The following is an 18,876-nucleotide window of genomic DNA, read 5'->3' on the forward strand; positions in this document are numbered from 1 at the left end:
CTATAGACCAGTCTCTCTAACAAGTACAATAGCAAAAATATGTGAAAGAATTATCAAAAGTAGATGGGTAAAATACTTGGAAAAAAACAACGTACTAAATCCAAGACAATTTGGATTCAGACAAGGACGATCATGCGTCACCAATTTAATATGTTTCTATTCAAGGCTAATAGATATAATACAAGAAAGAGATGGATGGGCTGATTGTGCATTTCTAGACCTAAAAAAAGCTTTTGACAAAGTACCACATAAGAAGTTGCTTAAGAAATTAGAATATGAAGGAGGAATACAAGGTAAATTGCTAAATTGGATGGAAGACTTTTTGCAAGAAAGAAAAATGCGAGTAGTGATAAGAGATCAGCACTCAAAATGGAATGAAGTAATAAGCGGTGTCCCGCAGGGAACAGTTCTGGCCCCAATAATGTTTGCTATATATATTAATGATATGGATGAAGGAATTGAAAGCTATATGAGCTTCTTTGCAGATGATGCAAAATTACTGAAAAGAGTGAAAACTGAAGAAGATTGTGAATCACTACAGAGAGATCTAAATAAAGTACAAGAATGGAGTAGGAAGTGGGAGATGGAGTTCAATACAAAAAAGTGTAGTATAATGGAATTTGGAAAAAGCAAAAACAGAATAACAGGATCATATAATTTGGGAAAAGAAGGAATAAAAAAAGTAGAAAATGAGAAGGACCTGGGAGTCATTGTTATGAATAATATGTCACCTGAGAAACATATAAATAAGATTTTTGGAGAAACTTATAATTTAATAAGAACAATCAAAGTGGCATTTACATACCTGGATGAAGAAATGGTGAGGAAAATCCTAATCACCCTGATAAGACCAAGATTGGAATATGCAGCAACGATATGGTCACCAAGTACAAAAAAATGTATAAAAAAACTTGAAAGAATACAAAGAGCAATTACAAAACTGGCACCAACACTCTCAAAACTATCATATGAAGAGAGACTACAAAAACTTAAACTACAGACACTAGAGCAAAGAAGAGAGAGAGGAGATTTGATAGCTATTTACAGAATCATGAAAGGCATAGAAATTACTGATAGAGAGAATCTGATAAAATGGGATGACAGAAATACAAGAGGACACGGAAAGAAAATAAAAAAAGACAGCTATAGAAGAGATTTTAAAAAGAACAGCTTTCCTCACAGAGCAATAGACAGTTGGAACAAGTTAGATGAGAAAGTGGTGTGTGCAAAAACAATACATGAATTTAAAAATAGTTTAGATAAAATGAGATATGAAGACGGGACCCCACGAGCATAGCTCCCCTTCCCGTAAATACAACTAGGTAAATACAACTAGGTAAATACACTTTCAACGAACGGACGGCTTGAAGAACGTTCTGAAGAAAAGTGCCGATTGTGGATCCCAACGCAAAGAGAAGTACCTTTTTGTATTTGCAGGGTGGGGGGAAATTGCTCGTGGGGCAGTAGGTAAGTAGGAAAAGAGGAGAAGGGGAGGGATTGCTGGGGAAATGGAAGGAAATGAGGATGTGGAGGACTTGGCCCAGGCAGACGGGCGTAAGGTCAACATGAAACGACCACCGGACCAGCTCAGTGATGACGAAATGGCAAATAAAAATGTAAAGATTAGAAGTATAGAGAGGAGCAATATAGTAGAAAGTGACGAGAATATGTTCCAGGGATTTAAAGAGGGTGGGGGGGACACAACCCCCCCCCCGACTGATAAGACTAGAGGAGAGAGTTGATAAGGTGATCGAGGACTTGGAACGTAAGTTAGGTAATGTAGACTCCATTTTCCAGAGAATTGAAAGGTTGGAACAACTAGAGAAGGCTAACAGAAACTTAACTGAAGAAGTAGAGGACCTAAAAAGACAGTTAGGAAATGTAAAGGAGGAGAATGAGAAATTGAAGAAGAATAGTAATGAAAACAGAGAGAAAATAGCTACAGAAGCTAAAAATTGGAGAATAACTCAAGAAGGGAATAAGGTTTCATTCACTGACATAGTCAAACAGCAATTGAAAGAACATAATGAAGACTCAGTTATTAAAGTGATGAGACAGAAGGAGAATATAGTAAGAGAATTAGCTGACAAAAAGAAATGTATAATTATATTAGGAATGGAAGAGAAACATAACCCAGATAGAACCGCAAGAATCAAGGAGGAAAATGAAAGAGTAAGCAGTTTATTAAAATTAGTCCAGGAAGATGAACCAGAAATTATAAAGGAAATTGAGGAAAAATTCAGACTCGGAAAATATAGTACAGATAAGACCAGACCAATTAAGATTAAATTCAGGTCACAAACAACGGCAGAGAAAATTCTATCCAAGACAGGGAAACTAGCAACAAATGATCAATATAAAAAGGTATGGATAAAAAGAGAAATGAATAAGGAGGAAAGAGAGGCAGAAAAGCAGAAAAGAATTGAAGCTAAGGCAAAAAACGAGGAAAGAACGGAGTCAGAGAAAGAGAGATTCTATTGGAGAGTAGTGAACATGAAAATAAAGCAGTTCGACATACTAAAGAAAAACATAAGGGAAACAGAGAACACAATGGAAGTGGCAGAAAACTAAGAGTGTCTTACACAAATATAGATGGATTGATAACAGGATTGAATGAACTGAATGATTATTTGAAAGAAAAAGAACCGGACATAATGGGAATTGTAGAAACAAAATTAAAAGGCCCACTACCACCCAACAGTGTAGGACATGATACATACAATTATTGGATTAGAAACAGAGAGAAAAAACAAGGGGGTGGAGTTATGTTCCTGACTAAGAAGGATATAAACGTGAAAGGTGTCATATATGGAAAGAATACAGTAGAGATGATTATGATAGAAGTGGAAGACCGAGATAAGAAGAGCAGAAAATTTGTGATCAATTATGTGCCTCCGAAAACAGCCTCATGGGAGGAGAGTGAACATAAAAGTATGTTAGAGGACACAAAGATAGCATTAACTAAAGTAATGGAAGACGGAGGAAGAATAGTTATGATGGGCGACTTTAATTGCAAAGAAATCTGCTGGGAAGAAATGACAGTAAAGAGTGGTGATGACTCATGGGGAAATGCTCTACTTGAGATGATTACTGACCATTCAATGACACAATGGATACAAGAGAACACTAGGTATAGAAATGAAGAAGAACCATCGAGGCTAGACTTAATAATTACATCTGAACCTAGAATAGTGGACAAGATTGAATATAAAACACCAATAGGTAAAAGTGACCACATATTGATTGAACTGGAACTTAATGAAGAAAAATATATGAAAAGAAATGAACAATATAGAAAAGGAAGAATGATGTATGAAAAAACAAACTTTGATAAAATAAGAGAATTCTTCCAACAAGAAAACTGGGAAGAAATATACAAAGAAGAAACATCAGTGGAAGAGAAATGGAATATTTTGACAAAAATTTACAAAAAAGGAGTGGAAAAGTATGTCCCAAGACAAAAACAAGAAAAAGAATATGTAAAATGCTGGTACAACAAAAGTTGTAGGGAGTTAAAAGACAAAAGAGACAAAGCCTGGACCAGATGGATAAAAGACAGAAGACCTGAAAAATGGAAAATATATACTGGTTATAGAAATGAATATGTACAAAAGTGCAGAGAGGAAAAAAGAAAATATGAAAAAGATGTTATAGAAAAGTGTAAAGATCAACCAAAACTATTCTACAGATTTGTAAAAAATAAACTGAAAAACAAACAAGACTTGGAGAAATTAAGACAAGGAGGAGTTGAATACACTGAGGAAATGGAAATGGCAGAAATTATGAACAAACATTTTAAATCAGTGTTTACAAGGGAAAATATACAACCTGAAGAGATTGAGTGGAAGGAAAAAGTCCCCCCTATGGAAGAAATAGAAGTAACAAAGAATGAAATATTGACACACTTGGGTAATTTTGATGTCAGAAAATCGCATGGGCCAGATGAAATAGCAAACTGGATTCTGAAAGAATGCAGGAATGAACTGGCAGACAAAATACATAGCATAATAAGCAGTTCCTTAAAAGAAGGAAAAGTTCCAGAAGATTGGAAAAAAGCAAATATAGTACCTATATATAAAGGAGGAAATAAAGAAGAACCTACCAACTATAGACCAGTCTCTCTAACAAGTACAATAGCAAAAATATGTGAAAGAATTATCAAAAGTAGATGGGTAAAATACTTGGAAAAAAACAACGTACTAAATCCAAGGCAATTTGGATTCAGACAAGGACGATCATGCGTCACCAATTTAATATGTTTCTATTCAAGGCTAATAGATATAATACAAGAAAGAGATGGATGGGCTGATTGTGCATTTCTAGACCTAAAAAAAGCTTTTGACAAAGTACCACATAAGAAGTTGCTTAAGAAATTAGAATATGAAGGAGGAATACAAGGTAAATTGCTAAATTGGATGGAAGACTTTTTGCAAGAAAGAAAAATGAGAGTAGTGATAAGAGATCAGCACTCAAAATGGAATGAAGTAATAAGTGGTGTCCCGCAGGGAACAGTTCTGGCCCCAATAATGTTTGCTATATATATTAATGATATGGATGAAGGAATTGAAAGCTATATGAGCTTCTTTGCAGATGATGCAAAATTACTGAAAAGAGTGAAAACTGAAGAAGATTGTGAATCACTACAGAGAGATCTAAATAAAGTACAAGAATGGAGTAGGAAGTGGGAGATGGAGTTCAATACAAAAAAGTGTAGTATAATGGAATTTGGAAAAAGCAAAAACAGAATAACAGGATCATATAATTTGGGAGAAGAAGGAATAAAAAGAGTAGAAAATGAGAAGGACCTAGGAGTCATTGTTATGAATAATATGTCACCTGAGAAACATATAAATAAGATTTTTGGAGAAACTTATAATTTAATAAGAACAATCAAAGTGGCATTTACATACCTGGATGAAGAAATGGTGAGGAAAATCCTAATCACCCTGATAAGACCAAGATTGGAATATGCAGCAACGATATGGTCACCAAGTACAAAAAAATGTATAAAAAAACTTGAAAGAATACAAAGAGCAATTACAAAACTGGCACCAACACTCTCAAAACTATCATATGAAGAGAGACTACAAAAACTTAAACTACAGACACTAGAGCAAAGAAGAGAGAGAGGAGATTTGATAGCTATTTACAGAATCATGAAAGGCATAGAAATTACTGATAGAGAGAATCTGATAAAATGGGATGACAGAAATACAAGAGGACACGGAAAGAAAATAAAAAAAGACAACTATAGAAGAGATTTGAAAAAGAACAGCTTTCCTCACAGAGCAATAGACAGTTGGAACAAGTTAGATGAGAAAGTGGTGTGTGCAAAAGCAATACATGAATTTAAAAATAGTTTAGATAAAATGAGATATGAAGACGGGACCCCACGAGCATAGCTCCCCTTCCCGTAAAATACAACTAGGTAAATACAACTAGGTAAATACAAGCAAACCTCCAGACTAACAACACATAAAATTTGAGCTCCCGAGAAACATGTTAAAAGTGGTATGTCTCAACAGTGTCAAATTAGTAAGATACCTAGGTTGTGTTAAATGGGAAGGGGAGTGCTCATGGATACCTGAGATGGTTAAATTACAGTGTAAATAGTATTGAAGCAAAATGGAAAAAATTATGACAGGCCAGAGAAGCTCAATGGTGGGGGAGTATTGAATCATAACATAAACATGTACCCATAGCCATCTATCAGTGCAACACTGAAGCATAATGTGAGCTTCAGGTCACGTTGGGGTACAAAAAGTTTTCTTTTAGATTGTAGCAATGAGGGGCATTTTTCTGGATTCAGTGGGTATGAAAAAAGACTTCTTAGTAGGATTATAGACATAGAGAGGGAGATGAGACTTATGAACGAATCATGGAAGCAAGAGACTAACAATTTATGGAGGACGAATCAAGAAATAAACAAAGAAGTGAGTGACTTAAAAAAGTAAATACTGAAATAAAAGAAGAGGTAAGTGCACTAAAAAAAGAACTGGCCGAGTTAAAACGTGAAAATGAGAGGTTGAAAAATAATGATAACACTAATAGTGAGACCATAAAGAAAGAGGTAAATGAACAGATAAAAATAATGACTGTAAAAACTGGAAAAAACATAGGAGAGGACGATTTACAACAACTTTGGAATGAATGGAAGAAAGACCAAGAAAAAGAGAAGATAATTTTTAAAGTAATATTTCAACAAATGCAGGAGAATGCCGAAGATGCAGTCATTAAGGTAATTAAAGAAAAAGAAAACTTAGTAGGAGATACAGTGGAAAAAAAAGAAGTGTATAATAGTATACAGTCTAAAGGACAAACAACCTAAATTTGTCCCTGAGAGATAAAGAAGAGAAAGAATTGGCAAGAAAAAATTTAAAAGTAGTACAAGATGAAGAGCAGGAAATAGAAAAGGAAATAGAGGAAATGCACAGAATGGGTAAATATGCAGAAGGGGGAAAAGGCCTTTGGTATATGTATTATACCAATATATAGACGGATTAATCTCAGGATTAAACGAACCTATCAGAAGAAAAACCAGACATAATGGTAATTGTGGAGACAAAAGTAAGGGATCCACTGTTACCAGTGTTGGACACGGATTATATAATCACGGGTTTAGAAATGGAGAAGAGAAACAGGTTCAAGGAGTCATGTTCCTGGATAAGAAAAACTTAAATGTGACAAAAGTTACATGGAGAGAACATGGTGGAGATGATCACAATAAGAGTCGAAGATAGTGACATGAAAAGCAAAAAGTTTGCAGTAATTTATGTGTCCCCAAAAATGGGAGATTTGGAGGGAGATTACTCTAAAATGTTAGATGATACGAGATTTTCATTAAACGAGATACTGAAGAATTGAAGTCATGTGGTACTTACAGGAGATTTTAACAGCAAAGAAATCTGTTGGGAAGAGATGACAAAGTTGGAGAGGATCAATGGGGAAATGTGTTACTTGACATGACTATAGAACATACAATGACACAGTGGGTAAAAAACACTAGATTTAGAAATAATAAATAACTGTCAAGACTAGATATATTATTTACGTCAAAACCTGAAATTGTGAACAAAATTGAATACAAGACATCAATTGCGAAGAGTGACCATATACTACTGTGGATATGTCCCCTTATAAACAGATAAACAAAATTGTTGGCAAAACCTATAACTTGCTAAGATCAATAAAAGTTGCTTTTACTTACTTGGATGAAGAAATGGTAAAGAAAATATTAGTTACACTGATAAGGCCAATTGGAGTAAGCAGCGACACTATGGTCGTCAGTACTAAAAGGAATAGAAGGAAAATTGAGAGAATCCAGAGAGCAACTACGAATATGGCCCCAACACTATCAAAACTGTCATATGAAGAGAGATTGTCAAAACTAGAATCACCAACTCTGGAACAAAGAAGAGAAAGAGGTGACTTGTTGACCATCAACAGAATTATGAGAGTTATAGAAGTCCTTGATAGAGAAGACTTACTAAATTGGGATAAGAGAAACACAAGACATGGAAGGAAGTTAAAAAAGAACAGTTATAGAAGAGACCTGAAAAAGAACAGCTTTCTCCACAGAGTGGTAGGTATGAAACATACTAGACAAAACAATAGTGTGTGCAAAAACAATACACGAATTTAAGAGCAAATTAGATATGGTGAGGTACAAAGACGAGACACCACGAGTGTAGCTCCCCTTCCCATAAGGTACAACTAGGTAAATACACACACAACAGCAGCAACAACCAAAATGATTCCCAACCTAGCAAAGAAAGATAAGATGTACGGGAACTGCCAACCTTAAAAGAAAGGTGATTTAAATGCTGTGTTAAGAACTATGAAAGGAGTGGACTTAATAAATAAAGAAGACTTCTTAATGTGGGATGGAAGAATAATCAAAAGATATGAAAAAAACAGGTGTCTGCTGGATGTCAAGAAATCCAATTTTCCATACAGCTGCACTGATTTGTGGAGCAACATAGAAGAAATAGTCCAATCCATGTTTGACCAATGTTGAGTATATCTTCTTTCATAGTTCAGTATATGCGTGTAAACTTATGACAGAATGTGGGTAAAAGTATAGTAATCATTTGCACCAGGAATGTTGATGGTGATAAGTTGATGGACTGTGAAAAGTGGAAGAATGGATGTTGTGAATTACAGAGTAAATGATTGATTGATCATTCAGTTTAATGTTGTGAACTCCCTCCTATCAGGAGGCTAGGATGGTGTCCCTTACAGAGGACTTTGTAGCATGGAATTTAATGAACCATGCCCTTAGTACAACTTGTTGGCGGCAGGGTTTGAACTGTCATCACCTCAACCTCCATTGCAAATAGTAATGCTCTAGCCCGCTTCGCCAGCAAGCATTTATCTAGGAGTGTAAAGTGTGATGAGTAATAGTTATTTAGTAAGGTTGTATCTATGAGTGATTGCATCAATGATACAGTATAGAACAAAGTCTTGGAGTAAACAGGCTGTAAATAGATATTGAAGGAGGTGACACAGAGAACAGGTTTTGGTAGAGAGCCGTTAGATAGAGTTAACCAGTGTTGAGTTGGTTTGGTCATATGGAAGGAATAAATGAGGAGTGGCTTGCAGAGAATATGGAAACTAGAATTAAGAAGGTGGATGAATGGGGTGAAAAGGATTTTGGGTGCATGTGGTATGTCATTACAGCTGGGAAAGGAGACTGCAAGAGATAGTAATTTGTGAAAAAAAAGAAAAAAAATTCATTGGATGAATGGATGATGCAGCCAAAAGGGATGTTCCCTGCATCTGCTTCGTTGATATGTAATTAAATAGATAAGGAGGGGTGTTGGCACATAGTGAAGTGGTGGGGTTAATTCATCCTCAGCAGTTAGACCCGGCTCTGGGTGAGATATGCCTTACTGCATTTTGTGGCAGGAGACAGGGTGACCCTTCGTCTCTTAAGTTGCTGAGATGGGAGATGGCAGGTGAGTGGATTTCTCTGGTGTGGTCGTCTGCTTTAAGTCAGCCATTCCCTTGTAAGGAGGATTTTCTGCTACTCTCTTTAAATCTCTCCTATACCACCTGTGACTCCACTTCTTTGGTGTGATGTTGTCCCCAAGGATAAAAGCACGAGTTATCAACTGCAAATTAAAAAACGGAAGGAACTGAGGCATGTGTACTTACTGTAAAAGTCATCATAGTTAGGGTAAGTCTAAGCATAACATCAGTGTGAAGTCTACATTGCCCGTGATTGAAACTTTTTAAAACTTTCAAGTATTATGTCCATAGTAACACTTTTTCTGCTCTCTTTATTGTTTGGAACAGTTTGTGCTCTTATGAAAGGGTATTTCTGGCTCACGATGAAAGATAACAGAAACCAAAATGAGGCATTGGTGGGGAAACACTAAAAGCAGGCAAAGGGCCAGTGGCACACCAAAATCATTATAACAGAACTTGTTCACAATCTATTGGCAAAATGATGATGAAATTATGTCAGAAGTATGTCCAGTGAAGACCTGTATCTTGTTACTTACGGAAAACATGTCACTGATTCTTTATTATTCCAAAATTACAAATATCAGTGCTTGTAATTCGGCAGATTCACATTTTTGAAAAACCCAGAGTCCTGAATGTGCCAAATCAAGGGTTGAGTGAATAAGTACCCTTTGGTATGACAGGAATTGATATTGTTTAATCCCCGACCCTAATAAAGGGGTATCACAGAGCTGGCAGCATCCACAATAGAGTTAAAAGTACCTCTTTCCATGAAAGGGGTAAAGTCTGGTTTTGAACACTTGAATATGGACCCCCACATGGAAATGAGATGTCTGATTACCAATCAGGATTTGTTTCTTATACTTTCCCATCCCTGGGTCATTGTGGACACTGTCTGAGTAAAGATGTTACAGGTTAGACATATTTGTATTGCAGGAGACTAGATGGCTCTAAGTAGGAGAACTACCAGTTAAGAACTACAATGTTTGTGTACAGTAGAACCTCATAGTTCATGGTGAGTTGCTTTTGCCATAACAAGCCATGTTTATGCCAGAATGATTGAGTTGAGCAACATGTGAGTGGCTTTTGCACTTTGAGATTGATGATGAAATTCTACACTTTCGTAATTAACATTTATGCTCCTAATGAAGTTTTTGATTGTGCTGTGAAAGATCTATATTGTGCCTGCAAGATATAAGCTGGACAAATGCCTCTTCTTGTAATTAAGGTTTAAATAAAGATTCACTGTTAAGACTAATGATTTGTAAATTTGTCTCAGGATTATTACAAACCCATGGACTATATTGAAAAAGAAATTACGATTGAAATAAACTAACTCATTTCACCTGTGTCATTGATATGACTATTGTGATTACTAAAGTTACTCACAAGGGCAAGTATCAGTGTGAAAATTTCCTGTAAGTCATAATAAAAGCTGGATAAATATTGTTCTTTCCAGGAGATTTTTTATGTTGTATTAGATGGTTCATCTTTGAAAGAAGTAAGGGAATGTAGTAATAATTTTTATGCAGATCATTGTGGAGTTAATGATTATAAATTCTGAAAGTATTCCTCATTACCAGGCCTGAAACATTTTATTTTGTTGTTAAAGAAAAAAATTAGGTAAGATCTTAATGAGACCATAGTGAATAATATTTTGGGATAAAAGTGAAGTAAGATGATAAAGCAAATGTCTTGATTGGATGAAAAGTGTCATGAGACAAGTATATGGAAGAAAATGCAAAGAGAAATCTACAAAGAAGTGATTCTGCCTACTATACTGTATAGACCAGATATTTGAAATTTGAAAAAGGCAGAAAGGAAAAGCCTAAATGTACTTGAGAAATGTATAAGAAGTATGGTGGGGGTTACAAGGATGGATAGAGTGAGAAATGTGGAGGTGAGGTGGAGAGAAGGGATGGAAAGAAAGCTGGCAGATAGGGTTGATAAAAAAAAATGCTGAGATGGTTTGGGCATATGGAAAGAATGAGTGAAGAAAGACTAGCAAAAAGAGTGTGGAGAGCAGAAGTGGATGGAGGGAACTACAAGGGAAGACCGAGAATGAGGTGGATGGACGGGGTGAAGGCAGCATTGGATGGAAGGAAAATGTCTGTTGAGCAAGGAAGAGAGAGTGCAAAAGGTAGGAGTGAATGGAGAGCAGTTGTAGGTGGCTAAGGAATGGACATGACTTGGAGGGATATCTTCTTGTCTAGTTTGTATATTTCTAGGTGGATAAAGGGGAGGTCACCAAGTAATAAAGCAGGAGGTTGGGGGGGGGGGAGTAAACCAGTTTTGGCTCTTGGGTCCTGCTTTGGAGGTGCTGTGTCTTGCTGCATTCCCCTGACCTGAACAGTGTGTTAGGGCAAGGGATGACCCTTGATCCACAATGAGCTAAGATGGGAGGGACAATGAATAGGTTTTATGGATGAGTGTGGAATGGGTGTATGCTTTGACTTGGTCACTCCCCATATAAGGAGAAAAGGTCTTTTGGCATGCAATAATGATTGGCTCAAGTTTCACAAAGTGGAAAATGTTAAGCCCCACAGTGGCTAGCAATAATTCATGGGCCCTCCCACAGCTCTATCCATGAATAAATGTTGTATTCTTGTTTATGTTGTATTGGTGTGGAACTGGTTTTATGTTACTGGTTGAACTTGAAGGTAACAGAATCGGGAGCAGTCGTCAATTGCCAGATCTGTGTGTGTGAAAAGGTGTAAGAAATACAGGTGAAGTTAATGAAGAGAGATCTTGAACCCAGTCCAGAGACCAGTGTCAGCTCCTCAAGACTGCCTCCTGATAGATAGGAAAGGGAATGTGATGAGTTATGAAATTGTGACACTTCACTTTGTCTTGCAGGACCACCACAAGCAGGTACCCATCATTGATCCCTTGGTATATGTATGTCCGTCTATATACCAAGGCTGCCTTCCCTAATATAAGGGAGGTAGCCAGTCAAGGCATGCACCTACTCCCACCCAATCCACTCCCTTTCACCATCCATTGTTTTTCTCTCATCTTCTGCCCACTGCACGGGTCAGAAACAGTGTGGCAAGACAGCACATCCACAGCAGGGATGCTTCACTTACACAGCAACCCTCCCTCCTTGTCCCCTCATACAGAAAATAGAGAATGTGGAGAGAAATACCTTCAGGGTGTTTCAAAAGTCAGAATATCCATATACAACCATTCTCCACATGCATCAATCCCCTGCCTTCTCCCTTCCCTGCTCAGCAGACATTCCCCTCTTGCCCAAAGCCCCTTTTCACTGTATCCAGTCATATCCTTGGTCATTCCTTCAGGTTCATTCCATCCACTTTTGTTTTGCTGTTGTAGTGACCTTGAAGGAATGAATAAAAAAGAAAATATATAATAATAATAACTATGATAAAAATAATTAAATCAAACAAAAAATAATACTAAACAGATTAAATATAGACAAAAACTTAATTTGATTTTACTGTACTTACATGAAGGAGAGTCAGTCAGTTAATTGTTGGCTCCAAGTTTCACTAAGTGGAAAACTTGCAGCTCCACAGTGGCTGGCATGGTCCTTGGAACCTCCCACAGATCTCTCTGGAAAGAAGCTTTGGACTGTTGTCTGTGTTGTGTGAGTGTAAGATTGTTTCTCTGTCACCTGCTCAAAGCGGTATGGAGAAGAGAGCAGTTTTCAGCTCAGCATGCATGAAAAAGTGTAAGAAATATGATTGAAGTTGATAAGTAGAGATTGTGGGCCCAGTCTGGAGACTGAGTGCCAGCCTCTCAGGGCTGCACTTCCTGATTGAGGGAAGGTTATTGATGGATTTTGAAAATGGGCAGCTGCAGTGTCCATTTTGTAGGACCACCACATGCAGGTATCCATCATTGGTTTCTTAAGTTAGCAGCATAAATGGAAGGTGATGAAAGAGAAAGGGAGAATTTTTATTACTTGGAAGGATAAGTACCTTCCATAACATCAGGTAACTATCTTTGTGGGGTTCCTTCTCATACACTTTCCTGTCTCTTAGCACTACTTGACTACAAGACTCACCGAGCCTGTTTCACTAAAAATTTGTCCTGTGAGATATGTTTTTCTTTACATTTTAAGGTTATTCTAAAGTTAGACATGACATTGTCATCAGAAATATGTATACTTCATATTGCTGTTGCCTTATCAAGGTGATATTGTTCTAAAAAACTGTGGCAACACTGCAATTGACACTTTCCTACTAATACTCCCATCTTGTCGTCCCACATTGTTGCCAGCTTGTGTGTTTACCACTGACGACAACATTTTATTTTTACCCGAGACCTATTTTGTTGAATTTTTTTTTTTATTATGAAAGGTGTTTATAACCTGAGTTTCACTGTGTATGTAGACATGATATATAGGGATTTCTCCTTGTCATCTTTATTTCTTGCATGAGGGAATGAGGAGGGAGGGTCACTGTGTAAATGAAGCAGCTGGTGCTACTGTGGATGTGCTGTGTCTTGCTGTATTGCTTCTGACCCAGGTAGTGGGCAGGAAGCAGGATCACACACACACACACAATATATATATATATATATAAGTTGCCCCAGGTCTCTCATGCAAGATACCCAGGGCTCCTAAGTAACTAGAACAAGCCACTGCATTGGCCTGTAAGTCATTTGGGAAAGAAATAATATTATATTGTCAGGATGTTCATTATTCCCTGTGTTATGGCTGAATCTGGGGCAGTTTGTTTTTGTGGAAGGCCTAGTCTGTACTTTTTTTACTTTTCTTGGAAGGGATGTCTCTGTGAGGCTGACGTCTGGGGAAGCTGTTTAATGAAACAGGGAGTTTGATGGTCAGTCTTGAAGAACATACCATATGATCCGAGTGTGAATGTGTTTTTATGTGGATGTGTTGTTTTTGTATAGGTGGTAGAGTGTCATAGACATTTGAATTGTAAGTTGCTGGTGGGGAAGTCACCATAATGAAAATCACCACATAGTGAAGGAATGAGGAGGTCAACCAGCTTTGACTGCTGTGCCCTACTGAGGAAGTGCCGTGTCTTACTGTATTGCCTCTTACCCAAGCAGTGTGGCAGGAGGCAGGAACCATCTTCCGTGACCTGCTGAGATGGGAGGAGCAGTGAATGGATTTTTGGATGGATATGTGATGTGTAGTGTGGTTGTATGCCTAGACTCCTCCACCCTCTTTATAAAGGGGACAAAGCCTTTTGGTATTTGTATCTATGTGTATATATTTGTTACAGAGGACCTTCCTTTTCTGAAACTCAATTAATTTTCTGCCAGATCCCTATCACCTCCAAGTATATTTAGCCCACTTCTTTTTCAGTCGTTTCACAGTTGGATCACCGAACTCCTTGCACCATCAAATTCCTCCAAACATTAGCTCCCACAGAAAAATCTTTTCCAAGAGAAACAAGACCTCTTTTATCATAACTACTATCAAGTCACCATCTTTCACTGAAAAAAAAAATCCAGCACAGAATAGACCTGGCCATAGAAACAAATTACCGTAGATGCACCCATGTCACAGAAGACACAGAATATTTGTACTTCATCTTATATTTTTCCACCCTACATGTACCCAGACATCACAATATCTGTTACTTGAGTGACTTATGGGCCAATCTGGTGGTTGTAGCTGGTTACCCGAGAACCATGAATCTGCTGCAAGAGAAATCTGGGTCATTGGATTAATTAATTGCTTTTAGTAAATCCACATGCTATTGAAACATCTGATGTTGACTCTATAACTGAGTGAAATCCTGTTTTAGGAAGAAAAAATTATTAATACATATATAAAATGTCTTTTCCTTCTTATAAGTTGGGTGACGAAGTTGAGGCATACGCCTTTCTTCCACCCCACCCATTGGTGAACCTTCCCATTTTAGCACACCTTGCTGACAAAGGGTCAAGCCTGTTCCCCACCTTACTGGTCAGGTCAGTCAGACAAAACACTTACAGCTCTGGCGCTTGGCCTTCAAGCAAAAAAAATAAAAAAATCAATCGGTCAAAACACTTACAGCAATACCCAACACCCAGAGCTGGTTTACCTAAACCATTTAAGTCTTTGGTGACACTCCCCCCCCCCCTCCCACACACACACTCACTCATCCACTCAAGAAAATTTACAGAACAGCATTCCTTCAGTCTGTCATTTCTTTATCCCTTAACAACTACACTCCATTTACTCCTATCTTTTTACACACTCATTTCCTTGCTGGACAGATATTCCTCATGCTTTCAGTGCCCCCCCCCCCTTCACCCCAGCCATCCACCTTATTCTTGGTGTTCCCTTGAAATTCCCTCCAACCATCATAATTAAGTCTATTTTGCCCATGAAATCTTAAGGTTTTGTTTGTCACAACATTGTGTTCTGCCTGTAATATTTAAAGGTTTCAGATGCATGCAAAATGCAAATTTTTGGTCACTGTGGTGTTCAGGTTGCACATTTTTTTTGCACTTGTGTCTTATTATAACAAGCATGACCATTGTTGGGTATTACTTTTTATAGCACAACTTTTTGTGTCAACTTTGTGGAGTTAACACGATTTTGACATTTACAGCTACAGCGAGCTTTCCAGAAAGGCCAGATCAACCGCACAAATCTTCAACAAAAATTGGCTGTGTTTACGGCTGCTAAGAGGACACAGCAACAACAGCAGCAACAGCAGACACCACAGCAACAGGCACAGCAGCAGCCTCAGCAACAGCAGCAGCAGCAGCAACAACAACCACAGCAGCAGCAACAGCAGCCAAATCAGTAGCCCTGATAGATGTTTTTCATCTCAGGAAGAACCTCTTTGTAAGGGGGAAAGGGCCTTTGGGTGTATGTCTGTCTGTAACAATCAGATAGAAATATGATCGAACCTGTTCTCTTTATATGGTCTCAAGACATACATTTAAAACCGGTGCAATAGAATCTCTCTGTTTTATAAGTGTGAACAATTAATTTTAGATTTCCTTCCATTGATGGCATGTACTCATAATACTTTTTTCATGGACAATTACAGTGCAGTTCAAAGCTTTGTTTGAAACCAATAAAACAAGGAATCAAGGGAAGTGGTGATGAAGGTGAAAAATCAGAGAAAGGAAAACTGTAAATGAGGAGGTGAAAGTGAAAAAACTGTTGAGGATTTACTTAAAAAGATTGCTCTGTGGTAAAGATTAATAAGAGTGGAACTGACAACAGTGGTGTTTGAGTGAATGGAGACTGAATAAAGACTGGATCAGGAGGGGCATTGGAAATATTGAAGATAAGGAAGTCACCAGGAGTAGATGAAAGTATGGATGGTATACTGAGGGAGTGGATTATATGCAGAGGACTTATGAATGGTGTAAAACTAGTGGGAGATTCTAGAAGACTGAAGGGGAGCATATCTGGTGCCAATTTATAATTATAAGGGAGAGAAATGGGATATAAGGACTAGAGGAATCAGTTTAGTATACCAGGGGAAGTGCAGAAGAATAACTGATCACAAAGGGATGTCACAAGAGGAGGTAAAAGAAGAGTAGGATAATTTTAGACTGGGGTGGGTAACCTTTGCAAGTGTGATTGCCAAAATCGGCCAATCCTTGATGCAAAAAGTTTCTTGTGTGCCATCTGAAATTGATAGGAATGTTAGTATTTACTATCTAATATATATTGGGGGAATCTCTTCATATATAAAAAATCCACACAGATGTAAAATTGAAGAATATTGTAAACATGATGTCAGATTGATTGAATGCAGATTTTATTAAAGTAATTTTTGCTTAAAGGTCAATTTTGCCCTTGTGCAATTTTAGCTCTTATATAAAGCAGTTTAAAAATAAAAAAATTAATATTGGTAAAAAAGTAATTCTTAATTTCACATAGTTTTAATAAAAACTTACATTTATGCAGAGCAGCAGTCTTTGCCAACTCTTGATCAAGTATGTTTTATGCAATCACTGAAAATGAAATAATCACTTTGGATATGTAGAGCCTTTTGTGGTGTGAAATTTGTATTTCATTTAGATTTAAGTTTGAACCCTCATGTAGCTAAATGTGGCTTTTGTTAACTGATGATTTTATTTACAAAACACGAAATTATGGGAAAAGTGTTATGCCATGTCTAGCCACCTGGTGAATGGTGCAACAACTAGACAGGACAAAACTAGTATACCTACGAACATTGTTGTATGTAAGATTTCACTTACCATTTTTTGTGAATATATATATATATATATATATAGATATATATATATATACATACATAAAATTTATCAAATCATATTGAGTTGAATACAAAACTCAACAAAGAAGTTGGCAGTTTATCTACACAATTTTTTAGGTAAGTCTGTGCTTTGTGTATTTACCTAGTTGTATTATACGGGAAGGGAGCTATGCTCGTGGTGACCCGTCTTTGTATCTCTCAGCATCAATTTTTTTCAAAATCTTGAATAGTGTTTGCACACATTGTTTCTTTGTGTGATGGAGGAAAGTCTTTGGCACATTTGGCATGAGTGCCTGTGGTTACCCATCCCTGGTTTTAGACAAGCAGAAATGTACAGATCAGGGGTTCATTACGAAAGAAACAAGTTTAAATGAACGGGGGAGAATATCTATATGTGGCATTTATAGATTTGTAAAAGGCATTTGAGAAAGTAGCTGGTGAAGCAATATAGTATTTGAGATGTCCAATTTTAATGTCTTCATTGTTATTTCTTATTCTATTAATTTAAATAGTGTGGGATTATGTGGTTGGATATTGGTATAAAGAGTATTTATTTAATAAATTATTGTACCCTTAAAATGTTTTTCAATCATCCTAAAATGTCTGTCTGTCTATATACCAAGGCCTCATCAAACACTGCAACACATTCCAATATGCCACCCCACACCTATCCCTCAGAGCATAACAGACCAACTACAAACACTTAACACTGAGATAAACAGTACTAACAAGAACAAAAAACACTAAATTGGCAAACCATTCTCAACACAATTAATCACAAAATAAACACCAATAAACTGCACAAGACACTCAACAGCATTATATTATCCAATAGTAACACACCACACTCACACAACAATCACCATGACAACAGTCACCCTACCCTCAAACAGACAACAAGCAAACACTCATAAATCATTTTGCAGATGAGCTATCTCATCCCTCCCAAAAATTACAGGAATAAAATTTTATGCCAGAACTCTAAACATCATACACCCCTCACACTACAGTTCACGAGCACCATCAACAGAATGCAGCAAAAGAACTACACCAGCAGCATACTGCTCAAACATATATAACAACCTACCACCTATACTACACAAAATATCCACACAACACATACAAACTTTGATTAAACAAGCCCTTGAAGAAAGACCACCAAACTCAATCCTCCAACAATCCCCAGGATAAGCTCCATAAAAAAAAAAAATAATAAAAAAAAAAACTGCCCCATCTAAAACCACCTCACGGAAGACACAGACACACCTCATACTACAGTGCCCCACACTCTTAATCCCCAGATAACACAATATCTTTTCCCTTGGTGATTTCTGGTCCTATCCAGGGTCTGTTGTTAGCATCTTGAAGGCTACAGGTTTTCTCTCCTAGTAAGTATATTACTTTCTTGATAACTGTATCCACCACACTCAAGTAAGCAACTGGTTTTCATAAATCATCCACCAACACTAGAAAGTAATTGTTTGCACACGTCTAGTCATTGCCTATGATACATGCACTTTTTTTTTCCTCTCTTCTTCCCAAGGTAAGAATTACTGGAAGAGAATCATCCTCTAATATAAAAGTATCAGATCCTGTCAACTGCAGTACTCCTACCATATTTCATAACCAGTCAATCATTGCCTCGAATTTCACTATGTGGAAAACCCACAGCCTCAGTGGCTGGCAATGATCCTCACAACCTCCCACAGATCTCCCTGGGAAAAAACATCGGACTGTCTGT

The 18,876-nt window shown here is 37.2% G+C and overlaps 1 protein-coding gene across 6 annotated transcripts in view; it reads left to right on the forward strand.

Annotated features, from left to right (window-relative positions):
• LOC143039600 (uncharacterized) overlaps window positions 1–17,714 on the forward strand; it is a 96,840-nt gene extending 79,126 nt beyond the window's left edge. For 5 of the 6 annotated variants that reach the window (XM_076209848.1, XM_076209850.1, XM_076209849.1 and 2 more), the window contains one exon: window positions 15,504–17,714. In XM_076209848.1, coding sequence (XP_076065963.1) covers window positions 15,504–15,704 — 201 coding nt within the window. In that variant the 3' untranslated portion in view covers window positions 15,705–17,714. Of the gene's footprint in view, window positions 1–9,903; window positions 9,983–15,503 lie in introns of all 6 variants that reach the window. The other variant, XR_012967654.1, reaches the window with a different exon arrangement.
• The last annotated feature ends 1,162 nt before the right edge of the window (window positions 17,715–18,876 follow it).

This window comes from Oratosquilla oratoria, chromosome 26 (assembly GCF_046742065.1).
Source record: "Oratosquilla oratoria isolate Oo_2021 chromosome 26, ASM4674206v1, whole genome shotgun sequence".
In the NCBI taxonomy this organism is placed as follows: domain Eukaryota; kingdom Metazoa; phylum Arthropoda; class Malacostraca; order Stomatopoda; family Squillidae; genus Oratosquilla; species Oratosquilla oratoria.